Raw genomic sequence first — 14,925 nt, 5'->3', positions numbered from 1 at the left:
AATGCCACTAAGAGTGGTCAAAACATCTTTCTCCACTTACCACAAATCGAGTCCATCAGTTAGGACTAATACATGTGTGGTGTGTGAAATCTATCTCTTTAGGTTTTGCACTAATGTAGCTAACAAGTAAAGGACTGTCTCAGGCCCCATCAACATGTATACAGATATTTTTGAAAACATAGCTTCAATCCTGTCCACAAGAACAGCGTTTTCAGAAATATCTGAGCATGCCACTCCAGCAGGTGGTGATAGCATCTCCTAAACTCAAATGTCATACGCCTCAAGAATAATGTTAAGAGCATGCGTACTAGACTAGACTAGTAACTCATAATTTCGACTACTGATCAGGAAAAACCAAAGAAAATTACCCCTCAACTTGAAATTCCCACTCAGGTACTCGAGATGGTCTCGTCAACTCTCAGTTCCTTTGAGTTCAGCAAGTGACGTCAAATCAACATGGCTGCTCACAGCATCAGCAGCAAACAAAGCAGCACTTCTTACCTTTACATGAGTTACGCTGTATATACAAGTATTTGCTTTAGCTTGCTATTTGCTAGCTTGTTGTTAACATGTTTTTTTTCCCCCCACTTTGTAGTTTGAATGCACGGAGGTTGAAAATGACTTAATTCCGGGCTCCAGCTTCCCGCTTCCGAGGCAAGTCGAATGCACCATTGTCCAGGACATTGTGTATCATATTATTGTCTCCACACAAGAGTGTTAAAATCAAGCAAAATTAAACTGAAAACACGTTACAGACCACAAAGTAACAAACTAGTCAGCCGCCATTCCTAGCACAAGCGAAAACCTCAATGGGCATGTCCATGTTTTCAAAAACATCCGTTTTTCCCGTCCACACAAACCCAGTGAAAGTGGAGTTTTCAAAAAAATATTCATGTATGTGTCGATGGTACCTTAGTAATTATTACTACAGAACCAATTTCATAAAATACTAATATATTAGAACTATATTATTATCTAAATCACTTCTAATAGTTTCACCTTCAAATTTTGGGCCACGCCTCCTCCTTGAGTCTAGTACCAAACAATGCTGATTGAGTATACAGTTATGGAAGAATGATTTATAATCGCACTATATCCGCTGTCCATCCAGAAGAGGATGGGTTCCTTTTTGAGTCTGGTTCCACTCGAGGTTTCTTCCTCATGTCATCTCAGGACCTTTTTTTCCTTGCCACTGTCTCCTCTGGCTTGTCTACATCCGTATCCGGATTTGTCTTTGCGACAATGTCCTTTGTTAAAAGCACTATATAAATACAATCTAAATGAATTCCTGAGGAAGAAAGTGATTCAGCTGAAAGATGGAGCCACGACTGTTTTTAGCTCTTTGACGTCCTAACAGTATCACATAGCATGAGAAACAACATGAGCAAAAAACAAGTCGACTTGCGTCTTCTATACTGGGTTTCAGTGCAACTGTGATCTTTTAATCTTCAGAGAAATAAGGACACTGAAGTGTATGAACAGGAAATTATTTACCTTCTAGAGCGTGTTCAGTCATACTGCGGCAGAGAGACTCCAATCGATTATTGATGTCTGGCTCCGTCACAGGAACCTGCAGATCTGCAACCAAACACAAACATGATGAAAAAAAAAAAACACATGAACGTCCAGAAAACCACCACAAACACAACACAGGTGACAGCTAATAAAGAAACACTCAAGTAGAAAAACAGTAGTGTTGAATTCTCGAATCTGATTGGTCAGAAGGTGTCGGTCCCTGGAGGTTCAACTCAATCTAAGACTCATAATGAATGAATGACTGTATAATCATTGATATGGTGAAGTTTTCTTGAAGATTTGTTTAACATTTATGGAAGCACTTTGTAACAGTCAGTAGATTTTCCACCACAGGGCAGAGGAGCAAGAAGAAGCTTGTTTCACAAGTTCCACAACACTAAAGGTAACTATAAAAGGATAAGAAGTATGACATGCTGTTCTTTAAGTATATGCTTTTAGTGGAAAAAAAAGTTCATGGTGGTGGGAGCACACACAAAACATTTGTTTCTTTTTCAGCTATTATTTACTATTGGAACATATTATTTTCAGCTATTATTTATTATTGGAACAGTCTCTAATGTTCACTATATATGCTCACTACATAGGATATAAAGTAGTAGCACTGTATGGTCAGTATTGTACCATTGTTTATAAGATTCGTCCAATATCGAGAAAATTAGTGACTATTGTTTTGTTTATTGTATTTTAATGGCTTTTGACAAATGTGCACTCTTCATTTTCACGAATATAAAAGTATTGGCACCCTTTGGCTTCACTTGCTTGCTTACAGTGGTAATCAGTATATAAACAATATAAAATATCCTGACAGAAAAAGCTTAAAGGCCCTTTCTATGTTCAATGGCAGACCAGATTATAAATACGTATGAGAAAAAGTAAACTATTATGTAGTTCAGATTTACAAGTAACACTTTTTCAGGTGCTGTTCTACTGAGGGTTATCAGTGCTGGAGAGTTTGCCCTGTGCCATATGGGAGCTGCAAGAAGACACTACACCACGTCATCCATGTTAGTGTTAAACACTCGGTCTTAGGCTGAGTCAGCACTGCTGGGGTCTTCACAAATTCCTCACAGGGACACACAGCTGAGTCAGGCAGGGACTGATGGATGGAGTGCACACTCCATGTGCTATTTTTAGGTACTAAATTCTCTGAGGCTCCTCCACACACACCCCAACATACACACACCCTCAGTCCACGTCTCAGTTTAACCCCGTATCCCTCACATTAATCGATCTGATTTAATCATTTGACTAGTCTCCAAAGGGAGCTTGTGATAGGGGGTGAGTTTGACAGTCACTTTCTGCTCCTTGTCTTGGACTCGGGGACTCAAAAGAAGTGAGAGAGATGAAAAAAAAAGGCAAGAGGGGGAGGAGTAGGAGAAAAAAAGACGAGGAGCAACATAAGAATGAGACAGCAGAGGAAAAGAATGAAGGGAAGAAAATGAGAAAAAGAGAAAGAAGACAAGGAAGGGGAAAAAGACAGAAAAAAAAACGAAGGAGAGGAAATGAAGAAGCGGAAAAGGAGACCAATGAGACAGAACAGTAATTGGGCTAAGGCTCCAAAGCCACAGCGTACAAAGAGTGTCATTGTACGAGCTGCCCTTTTCCCTGTTCCTTCTCATTCTCCTTCTGCTGCACACACACACACACACACACACACACACACACACACACAGGACTGCTGGATCGTCCACTTTTATGAAGGACAAGCTACAGGAAGTGAGTGTTGACACACTGATGTAAGGTTTTGCGCTGGCAGCGGGTGAGGGAGCGACTGTCTCTGTGGAATGTGTGTTAGTGGAACACTCTCCTCCTAAAGCTCTCCTACACACACACACACACACACACACACACACACACACACACACACACACACACACACACACAGTCACCTCACATGACCACAGAACACATTTACTCATGAAATGCTTGTGAATAAGCTCTATATAAGACCTCTGCAGGATTCCTACACACCAAGACTGAGCTTCAAAAATAGTTTACTGTTCCTTTTTAAACGTTCAGTACAGTATTCATTTATGAAAACTGAATCAATAACAAACCTGCAACACTTTCTCCAATGTGTAAGGAAAAATTACACTAAAATTTTGTTATATTAAAATATTCTGTCTTTAAATCATTCTTCATCATTCCACATATCCATATCCATAATCAGAAAAGAAAATCTCCTATATATTCATGGCCACAAGTCTAGACCAACTGGTTGGTGAAATGTAAAGGTGCAAGCTGTCAAGTGTGTACATTAGAAACTAGCTAAGCTAGCTTGCTAAGCTAGCAGAGTTGAAGATGGACAAATCCAGACCTACGTCCTCCACTTTAAATTGCAATTGTGCGTGCACATTTTAGGATTTTAGGAATTCAAAGGACAAAAAAAAACTGAACAAAAAGCACAGGGAACGAAAATGAACAAAATTTGTCACTGAATGTAATAAAAACAAATGCAAATTGCTCCAGAGTGCAAAACTTATTTTAAAAAGCGTTTAACTGGTAAATAATTTTTCATTATTTTTTCCGTTCCAATGCAAGTTCAAGAAAGTATACATTTCTTTTCAAATTCCCTTTCAGAATCTGTCACTTCCTGCAGTACATGCCTGGCTACAGGAAGATGTGGCATTAGATAACCACTACAGCCGGGTTTTTGAAGACGTGTAGAAAGTGTAGAAAGTAGTTTTCCTACAATTCTTGCAAGCAACAAATCGCACTGCAAAGTAGAAGGACACTATCATACGTAAAGAACATTATTAACAGTTCTTTTATTCTGCTCTATCCGGTAAACTAAAGAGGGGGGCGTGGAACGCTGGAGCAGGAACGTAAAAATATCATTTCTGTTCAGAACGAATGCAAATGAATTGGTTAAATTCATGATCATATGTTTACATTCAGAGTTGGAGAAAAAACATCTTCCATTCCTGCTGATCAGAAAACCTCTGAGCAAGTAACAAAGCTACCACATAATTCAAAAAAGGCGAAGAACTATCATATCGATTTAAAGATTCATCGCAAAAGATTCGCACACCTATGCCGTTGTTGAAAACCCAGGTTTCGCTTAGTTTTTTACACCCTGGAGCTGAGCTACTGCATTTCACTTCATGCTTTAACAGTAAAAAGTAGTCACATAGTTAAAAAAAAAAAAAAAAACATAATTATGTGTAGAATCGAGATGCGAGAATCGTTTTATTGAATCAAACTCGCATTGAATCGTTGGGCGCCTAAAGATTCCCACCTCTATTTAAAAATTAAGCAAAGTTTGAATGAAAAAATATAATAAAACATTAAAACATCGAGATGGCACGATACCACTTTTTCTCTTCTGATATCTAAGATCTTCAAAAAATTAAATTACGCTTTTTAAACTGAAGCACTTAAAAATTACAGTGAAAAAAAAAAGCTGAAATCTCAACTTTACACAAAACTGTAGCTTTTTTTTTTTTTATTCAGTTGAAATCTTTCACACAAATATCACTTACATTGCAAATCTAATAAAGTATAACTAAAAATGACAATCAACATTTCTAGTTCCAAAAAAAATCATTTCCAAATCCAATTCCAATCTTTTCCATTTGTTCCAGGATCGGATCAAATTCATTCTTTTCTTTTCCACAGTATCCGATCCAGCATTTTTTTGCGTCTGGTATCCGCCTGATACCGATCCTGGGTATTGCGTCGGTGCCATCTCTAATCACAATTTATCACGATTAGCTGTTGGGTCTAAAAAAAAACCCGATCGTAACTCCTCTGACGTACTCACATTCCAGTCTTGAGGTCGTGACTTGAATTCATAAATATAAAACGTGTTCAATATTTAGAGCTTATGCAAGATCCCACGTGCAGAGAGTCAGGATTTGGGAGTAGATTTTAAAGATTCATGTGTTTAATTCTGGGCAATATTTTGATTTTAGGTTTGATGAGTTTGGTGATTATATCTGTCACATTAGGATTGTATAAAGCTTGTACTGAAGTCTACACGAGCCTTTAAAAAAAAAAAAACTACACAAATCAAATCTCGACACCAAACATGTCTCGGCTAATCGGCTGCTTTTGTGTGTAAATGGAAAATGTGTGTAAGCTGGGTTAAGTGTGGAGTGTGTAGCAGACAGGAATGTGTGTGTGTGTGTGTGTGTGTGTGTGTGATTCTCTCTTACCTGCCTGCTGGAACATGGCCATGGTGTGTGGGTTGGTGTGGACGGGTAGCGAGCGCGTCCTCTGCACAGAACTGTGGGTGCGACTGGGCATGCTGTTACTGCCGCCCGGGTTAGCAAACCATAGACCCTACACAAAACACACACACACACACACAATGAGCATGACATCTTACTGTTTCCATTAGGAGCTCACATTGGGTAGCAATAAGTGAGAGAAATTATAACGCTGGACCACTGGGTGCAAGATGAGAACACACATGGCTGAAAGTTGTTTTGTTTGGTGTTGGGGCATTAAATGAGGGTTCATTAGTTGAAAAAAAAAATTAAAAAGTTTTTTTTTAAAAAAAGGGGGAAAGGATGAGTCAAAAGCTCCACAGAAAGGAAACAACACCGTTCTACGACAACAGCTGATACGAGAACACACTGTCATCCTTAGACAAAAAAAAACACTGACTATGCTGGACCTTTCTCTCTTTTTCTGTGTCTCTCTTGCTTCCTACCCCTTTATCACTCTCTCTCTCTCTCTCTCTCTCTCTCTCTGTCACAGATGTCTCTCTCTCTCTCTCTCTCTCTCTCACTCTCGATCTCTTTTCCCTTTCTCGGCCCTCTGGTACAGGGAGGCAGGCAAAAACAGGAAATGCCTATGCACTGTTCTCACTGCCTCTCTCTCCTCCTTTTTCTCCTCCTCTCCCCTTCACCATGCTGCCTCCCATTTGTTCTTCTCCCTCACTATGACTCATCCTCTCTCTCTCTCTCTCTCTCTCTCACACACACACACATACACACACCCCCTAACCCACAGACATGAATCGGTTGGAACTTCCTCCCATTGTACAAACGTAGGAAAATGTTTCAGCACGCACACACACACACACACACACACACACACACACACACACACACACACACACACACACACACACACACACACACACACACACACACTGGAAAGACAAGCTAACAGACTCAGCGCTTCCATAATAATTCATAGACATGAATCAACAATATGAAAACATGTAAGAACTCTTCCATTTCAGGACCAGTGTGGAATTTGTGGAATGCAGCACGTCGTCTGAAGTTCCACTTCAAAAAACATTTGAAACAATATGCTGTTAATTTATGTGGGAGCATTTTAAGTGTGTGTGTGTGTGTGTGTTCTCTTCCATGTCTGTCCAAACTTGCAAGGACCTAGTTTTCAGTGATCTAATCATTCAGGTATCTAATCAGTGAGCTAATCGTTGATCAGATATCTGACCCTTCGTTCACACTACCAAGTGACAAAGTGACATTTGAATTGAGATTTTCATAATTCTATGCAAATGATGCCACAAAGAGACAAATCCAAACAATCGTCTTAAATGACTCCTCGGACCAATCCTATGCCTCGTGTACAAATGCAAATGATGCCACAAAGCGACAAACAATCGTCTTAAATGACTCCTCGGACCAATCCTATGCCTCATGTGGTGCGATGTTTCGCACACGTAATTAGTCCCACTTTCTGTTTGCCACATAAAATTGAAAGAAAAACTATATATGACTTCTCAGTAAATGTGTAGAAGGACATTATGAAGAAAAATAAAGCTGGGAAGGAAGTAGCAGAGATCGCTTGTGTTTCCGCTGGCGAGTGACACAATTAACATTAGAGTTAACATTAATCTGCCAACAAAGTAACATGTCACATGTCAATCAAACAACCAATTTTCACTTTGATTAGTGCGTTATTTATTTATTTATTTTTTTTTACTTTTTAAGTTTATTTATTTACTAGCTAGCTTTAGAAGCTATATATACCTACTAAACTTTCACATCAGAACTAAAAAAAAAAAAGTAGACAAACAATAAACTAGGAGACAGGAGCAAATGACTTTTGAGTGCTATGCAAAAGTTATAAAGTCTCTTCTCATTGTGATCGCGTATGGAATCGGACACGCCTACTCGTCCCAATCAGACACACCCACTAGTCTACAGACAGACCCTATGTGTACGTCTAACTTTCATCTGGCTACAAAAAAAAAAAAAAGTAAATGAAAAAGCCAAGAGAGTGAACACACAGTGTACATCGTGATCAGAATGTTATTTGATCGGCCGGAGTAAGTCCAGGGGGCTGTCTTGCTCGCAGTGTGACTGGATCTCACGCAGCATGAGTTAGCATGAGTCTGGCGTTAGGTGGAACGATTCCACCTACAGGATTTGACATCAAATCATTCAAATATTCCTGAAAACCACAGCAAGAAAAAAAAAAAAAAAAACATCGTCCCTGGAGCCAGTGGAAGATGAAATGTTTTTGTGATGACATCACTACGTTTCCTCCCACCTTTACAGTCAACCTGCTGCACTACACACATTGGCTGAAACACGATCTGGCTGATGGTGTAATGGTATTTACTAGGTGGATTACTTAGCGTGTATATTGCTCATACCAGCAACACACACACACACACACACACACACACACACACACACACACACACACACACACTACAAGGTTAAATAATAAGTGCACCAGTATGGTAGGTGAACCTGAGAATCTGACAAATCAAGAGCTGTGGTTCATTTATGTTACTTAGAACACCCATGAAACTACACTGTGTGTGTGTGTGTTTTACCTGTCTGCCCTGCTTCAGGTTGGTGGGTGTGTTGTTGGAACTGCGTGGTGTGTGCGTGTGTGTGAGCAGGCCGGTGGTGCCCAGCAGGCCGAGCCGGGGCGCAGGAAGACTCCGCGATGGCACCGGAAACTGGCGCAGGTTTCTCCGGGAACACACACTGCTGCCCACACACACAGCGCTCGGAAGGGAGTTGGACTGACCGAAACCACGGCTGCTGCAACACACACAAACACACACACGCACACAGGTTAGCATCACATACCACTGCTATGACATCATGATAAAACGGAGGAATCTTGTGGGAACTGCGTGCTCGTGTTAGGACTTGTGGTGGTAAAGAGGGGAGTACGATTACCATTTGATATTTCAGATGTGTTCGAGTTTCCAGACTTTAACAGAGAATTCAATACTGCTTAACGTTTAAAGGAACGTAGTGTATATTGTTAAAACAATTTGTTTGAATGATACCAAATGGTCCGGGTTTTATATTAAACATCCAGCAAAGTAAAGTAAAATTTCAAGAACGTGATGACAGAAATCTAATAAAACCTGAGCTGAACTCACTTATCCATCTTTCGGTAAAGGTTTGCGTAGGTGTAAGCCAATTCGAACTAAAAATTCCTGCCACATTTACAAAAGTTTCGGTAACGCTGATTTTCTTCGCACTCACGTGTGTGTTAGATATAAATACTATGATAAATATGATAGATATGATAAATACTACTCTGCCATAAATTACCAAGCACTCTTATGACACACGTATTTCATGACGCCCACAAAACTCCATAAAAGGCAAAGCTTAAAATGATAAAATGACTACTAAACATTGAAAGGGTGCCTGCTAAGTGTGGTGTGTGCTAAATCTTCCAGTAATGCAGCTCGGTAATCCGTATACAAATATAATATATAAATACCACATTTCTTGTGTAAATGCTCCCCCGAACTATTTACAAATAAATTTGCTCATATCCAGATTGACAAACGAGGCCCATTGTGTGTGTGCATGGCCTAGTATTCTACTGCGCAGACTTGATTGACAGCCTCAGTCTGCAAGACCACTCATGCAAAAATAAATACAATGTCAGGATTGTACCAACGGACTTAAATACAGAGTTAGCACTTAACACTTTCGCTCACTGGGTTAGTTTTTCCGTATCCAGGTTGCTCAGCGTCAAACAGATAAATGAAGTGGAAACGTTTTTAAATAACAACTACTGATGTTATGGGAGGGGCAAGCCACATCTTCCCTGTTATTGGTGAGGATGAAACCTGCTCAAGTGTTACCCCAGCTTAGGCCCACCCACTTTACATAAAACAGGCAGAGGTCATAAAATCATCAATTATTCATACTTTGTAGTGTATACTGTATCTACAAGCACACCACTGAACTCATTATAAAGCAGGATTGTGATTTGGAGACAAACTAATTGTAGATCATAAAAAAAAAAAAAAAAAGGAGAGAGAGAGGGAGGGGCGAACCCTTATGAACACTTTTGAACGCTTAGTGAAAGTGAACGTGCACATTACCTCCTCGGCTGACGGTAGCCAGTCATGTCCAGGAGAGGTTTCCGTGGAAACGAGCGTACTAGCTTCTGCACCTGCTGCCTCCATGACGACAATCTCTTTTTCTGCGTCTCTGTGAACGCCTGAGAGACAAAGTGGGCGGAGTCACAAAGGTGACTAATAACGTCTCCTCCTCCTAAAACCCTTGATTACTTTCTAAAAAAAAAAAAGTTGAGTACGCTATCTAGTCACTTATTATTTATTTTGAAATAACATAGAATTTTAAATATCATATAATAATAATATCTAAAAATATATATATTTTTTTCATTTACTTACTTATTGTTAATAATTAATAATTATTCTTAAGACTAATCCTGTTTGATCCTCACCTCATGGAGTTCACACTTATTGATGAGCTGCAGATATGAGCTGATGTTCTCTTCATCCGGCCGAGACACCAGCAGCTGTGTGCACACTGACACACACACACACACACACACACACACACACACACACAGTTATATATGCAGGTTGAGTGCAGTTCAGAGATTGAGTGATGTCTGTTTGCTCACTCACTCACAACCTTTAATGCAAGCTGCATGAACTCTGTGATAATCTGTTTAGACCACACATTAAACATTAAACACACACCGAGGTGCCGAGTGTGTCACACTCGTGCTGCATTTACACACCTTGTCCATTAATCCATCTGTCTGTCAGACTATTATATACATGTTGTGTCCAGTATCCAGGTTATTAGATAACCAAATCCAGCAACCGTGTATAAAAGTGTGTGAGAATATGTTCTTATCTGTTTATATGCAGTATATATACAGATAGAAATATGGCGCTAATGATTTTGATTTTGTGAAAGATGATTCCTAATTTCAAAAACTACACGTTTATTTAAAAAAGAGAAGATCCAAATGTTTAGGGTTAGGTATGCATTGTTTTTCAAAAGTACTACAAAAATATTACATATACTATATTAGCAATGCAAGACACTTTCTCTCTCTCTCACTTTCTGTGTGTGTGTGTGTGTGTGTGTGTGTGTGTATGGTTTTATATCTTGATGGGGACCTCATGTCCCCACAATGATAGGAATATCTGACTAATTTGAGCTTGTGGGGACATCTGGCAGGTCCCCACGAGGAAAACTGTGTGTTTTGTTGTTGTTGTTGTTGTTGTTTATTTGTTTAGAATTTGTTTTTGTTTAGATCTGGTTACTGAGGTTTTGTCACAATAATGTCCCTATGAGGTCCTCACAAAACAAAATATGTTAAAACAAAATACCTATAACAGGTCCTAACAAAACACACACAACTCTACGTATGTCTTAATTCCAAAATAAAATGTTTTTTGTTTAGTTTTGTTTTGTTTTTCAATAAAACCTGAAGGTTTTGTAGGAAAACAAAACAAAACTAAACAAAAAAGATTTTATTTTGGAATTAAGACATACGTAGAATTTTAAGCTATAGTAAATAGGTCCTCACAAATATAGTAAAAACTCTGTGCATGTGTGTGTGTGTGTGTGTGTGTGTGTGTGTGTGTGTGTTTTGACTCAATAATATCTCCATAATGATATGTAAGAACTTGAAGATTGTGAGGAAATGTATAAGAATATCTGACAAATTTGTGCTTGTGAGGACATTTGGCAAGTCCCCATGAGGAAACCTCTACTTTTTTAATTCAAAAACTGCAGCTTTATATATTAAAAAAAAAAAAAAAAACCTAAAAGAGCTGAAATGTTTCATTCTGGTTGTTCAGGTTAAGGTCAGGGTTAGATTTAAGTGTAGCATAGCATGACTTAGTTGTATTAATAATTATGTAAGTGGAAAGTCCTCACAAGTATAGTGAGACAACCATGTTTGTTTATGTGTACCTTTGCCCATGACGCGCGTGAACTGAGCAGGAATGTCCCCCTCTGCTATGAGTGTGGTGCTGCTCTCAGCTTCCCCTCCGCTCACACACACTCCAGTGGCTGCGCTCTTTCCCTCGGCGCTCAGTAGGGGGCGCTGTGGAGACTCGGCCACGCTGTTGAACGCTTTAATGGGAGTCCCAATGATATAATGGAGCTCCTGCAAAGGAGAACGCAGATTCCCGCCTTCCAACACATCCTGAGAGAGAGAGAGAGAGAGAGAGAGAGAGAGAGAACATGAGATGACTAGAGATAAAGAAAAAGTAACACACAGAAAAAAGCCTGAAGAGCCAAATAAGTGAGAGTGACAAATAGAGAGAAGTGAGAGTTATCAAGACTGATAAACACAGGGTGAATGAAAGAGTGTGAGCGAGAGACAAATTACCAGATGCGAGTATAATTGGTATTCAAGGCCACAGCCAGCTGCATTATTTATTTTTGACGCATCCATAAATTGTAGATGAGCAACGGTCAGGTGTTGGGATATTTCTGCCATGTAATGAGGTGTAAAATGACATGTGGTGATGAAGTTCTCCCGAAAATACATGCTTGTTTTCACCTACGGGGCTTGGCCAGGCTCAAATAGCTTTACATGTACTGCTTAAAGCTGAATAGAATCAGAATATGCAGCATGAAGAGTCCTGTTTCTGATCATTCGACATGTTGAAAACACTGATCTGAAATTAGACCATCAGAGATACAAATGTGCTGCAGACATGTCCTGTAATTTGTACATAATCATTGTTTCCAGGTCTGAATTCATATGTGGCGGTCTAGGAAAACCCATCAGATGTTGCTGAGGCTAAATTCTTAACAGCTAAATATGATTTTTTGACATTTTTTTTGGCAAATAATGTACTTTGGCATTTCTACTTTCAGAAGGGGGAGGGATGGTATACTCTCTGTCTCCTGTCAATCACATCAACACTAGCCAATCGTGAGGTTCTATGAGCTCATGTATGCAGAAGAGGGCGGACAGCGCTTTCCTCCAAGACCGTTACGCTGCCCTGTGATGCAGCATGAGCAGCAGTTTGAAAGATACAGTTGGCTAGCTTCACGTCTCAGACAAAGTGCATGTTAGCCTTTAGTTATTATGAATAAATAAATAAAAACAGCAGCAGAAATAGCATTAGTAGTGGCTAGATAAGAACAGGATAATCTGATACAGACTTTGAAATGTTAATGTTAATATGTGTTTAGGATCACTTCATTAAACATGTCTATTCACACCAAACTGTGATTAATATATTACACAGTCACGCAGAAGCTGAGAAACATATCCAGTCCATTTTTAAATACCAGCAGTAGTCATATTTAAATGTTCTGTACTACAACTTTTAAGGAGTGAGAGAGAGGAAAAAAAGAGAAGACAAACCTTTTCCAGAGAGCGTAGCATGTTCTGTCTCTCTTTCAGTTTCTGGATGCTGATGATGATCTTGTGCCGCGCCCCTTTAGTAACGCTCTACATGAGAGATTGGGGTATTTCGACAGACATTCTCAGATATTTTGACATTACAAAGCATCATTATAGTGGATTATATCCACAGAGCTGTTGAATTCTCAATTCTGATTGGTCAGAAGGTGTTGATTAAAATCCTATAACAGCAGCTCTGACAGTAGTTCTGGCAAATCACAGGTTTATATTAAACACTACATAATCTAAGACTAATAATAAAATGATGAATTATTATCTAAGATATAACTAAGAAAAATGTATAATCATTGATATGGTGAAGTTTTCTGCGAAGAGACGTTTATTTAACTTTTTTGGAAGGAGTCTCCAGTGTCAGTGACTTGTTTCTTAGGCATTCTATAACATGAAAATTATGACATATTGTTCTTTAATAACTAAACATGGTAGCTTTGGAAAATTGTTGTGGTATGCTTTCGGAAATGCTGTAACTTCGGGGTGGTAACAGTAACTCCGATTCATGTCAGGCTGCCTGACACCTCGTCGTTGATTATTTTCCTATAACAGCATGTCTTGTTTTTTATTCCTTATATATTACATTCATATGCTGCTTTCAGTCAATAATATGACAGTTTTGGATTTTAATAAAGGTGCCTGAGAAAGATCATCCGATTCAAAATTATGCTGGCGTTTCATAAACCATGAAATCAAAACAGTTCCTTCTACTGGAATCGACCCAAGTGCACATTTAAATTTAGTCGTTTATCTCCACTGTGTATGAACTAACCCCAACCCCAACACACACAAACACACACCCACGCCTCTCACCTGTGCCTCCAGCTGCTGCTCCGTCAGCGACATCATTTCCTCGTAGGTCATAGTGGAGAAAAGCCCGGCGTACTTGTGCAGACGCAGACTCTTCAGCCATGCCGGGACATCTGCGGGCAAGAACACACACGTCTGCTTACACATCAAGGGTTTGAATAACCGTCAAAGGAAAAACAAACAAGAAGTCTTGCTCCATGGGAGAACTCCTTCACGTCTAATCACTGATGCACAAACTCACTGATATCTACAACCTGTAGTAAAAACACGGTGGTTTAGGTTTACAAGTTGTGTGCTTGTACAGGCTATGATGATTAGCTGATCGGATTAATTGATGTGCTCTCACCTGCAAAGCTACATGTAGCGATGCAACTTAGTTATTTTTAACAAAGCAAACTCTGGAATACGATTTAATGAAGGATAAATGGAATACACTCCTAGCGTCCCCTTTAGTCCATACGAAGAGTGAAAAAGAGCACAAGGTCAGGCAGTTCACAGAAGGAGTTCGCTCACCCCTCATGCCGCTCCCCTCCTCGCTGAAAGAGCTCCGGAGTGCCATGCCCAAGCCTGAGCCGTCCTCTAGGTGCTCGCTGCCGCCACTCCCTGATGATGCCACGCTGCTCTGAGGGGACAGAGGGGCGTGGTCAGGTGTGAGAGGTGCCCCCCGTCCCCGCAGGTCCTCCTGTGAGAGCCAGCCGTGTCCCAGAGGCTGAGTGGATGAGCCGCTCATGGGGGGAGTGAGAGAGACGGAGCGCTTCAGAGGACTGTGCTGACCCGCAGACTGCAGGACTGCACACACACACACACACACACACACACACACACACACACAGATTATACACTGATAGACAAGATTTTGCTAATCAGAATCTAATCTATCCTATGCTAACACAAACACTCATCTTTATGTCATCATCACAGACAACTTCATAGTGGCTCTCGGCTTGCACATGTGTAGACTCA

The 14,925-nt window shown here is 39.9% G+C and overlaps 1 protein-coding gene across 3 annotated transcripts in view; it reads right to left on the bottom strand.

The window, feature by feature from the left end:
- samd4a (sterile alpha motif domain containing 4A) overlaps positions 1–14,925 on the bottom strand; it is a 60,411-nt gene that overhangs the window by 7,872 nt on the left and 37,614 nt on the right. For 2 of the 3 annotated variants that reach the window (XM_026926285.3, XM_026926286.3), the window contains 9 exons: positions 14,476–14,751; positions 13,966–14,075; positions 13,102–13,188; positions 11,691–11,925; positions 10,198–10,283; positions 9,830–9,948; positions 8,303–8,516; positions 5,694–5,820; positions 1,495–1,578 (listed from right to left, as the gene is read on the bottom strand). In XM_026926285.3, coding sequence (XP_026782086.1) covers positions 1,495–1,578; positions 5,694–5,820; positions 8,303–8,516; positions 9,830–9,948; positions 10,198–10,283; positions 11,691–11,925; positions 13,102–13,188; positions 13,966–14,075; positions 14,476–14,751 — 1,338 coding nt within the window. The remainder of the gene's footprint in view (positions 1–1,494; positions 1,579–5,693; positions 5,821–8,302; positions 8,517–9,829; positions 9,949–10,197; positions 10,284–11,690; positions 11,926–13,101; positions 13,189–13,965; positions 14,076–14,475; positions 14,752–14,925) is intronic. The other variant, XM_026926287.3, reaches the window with a different exon arrangement.

Source organism: Pangasianodon hypophthalmus, chromosome 10 (genome assembly GCF_027358585.1).
Source record: "Pangasianodon hypophthalmus isolate fPanHyp1 chromosome 10, fPanHyp1.pri, whole genome shotgun sequence".
Classification (NCBI taxonomy): Eukaryota; Metazoa; Chordata; class Actinopteri; order Siluriformes; family Pangasiidae; genus Pangasianodon; species Pangasianodon hypophthalmus.
The sequence above is the reverse complement of the archived record's forward strand: the minus strand, read 5'-3'. Positions and strand labels throughout refer to the sequence as shown.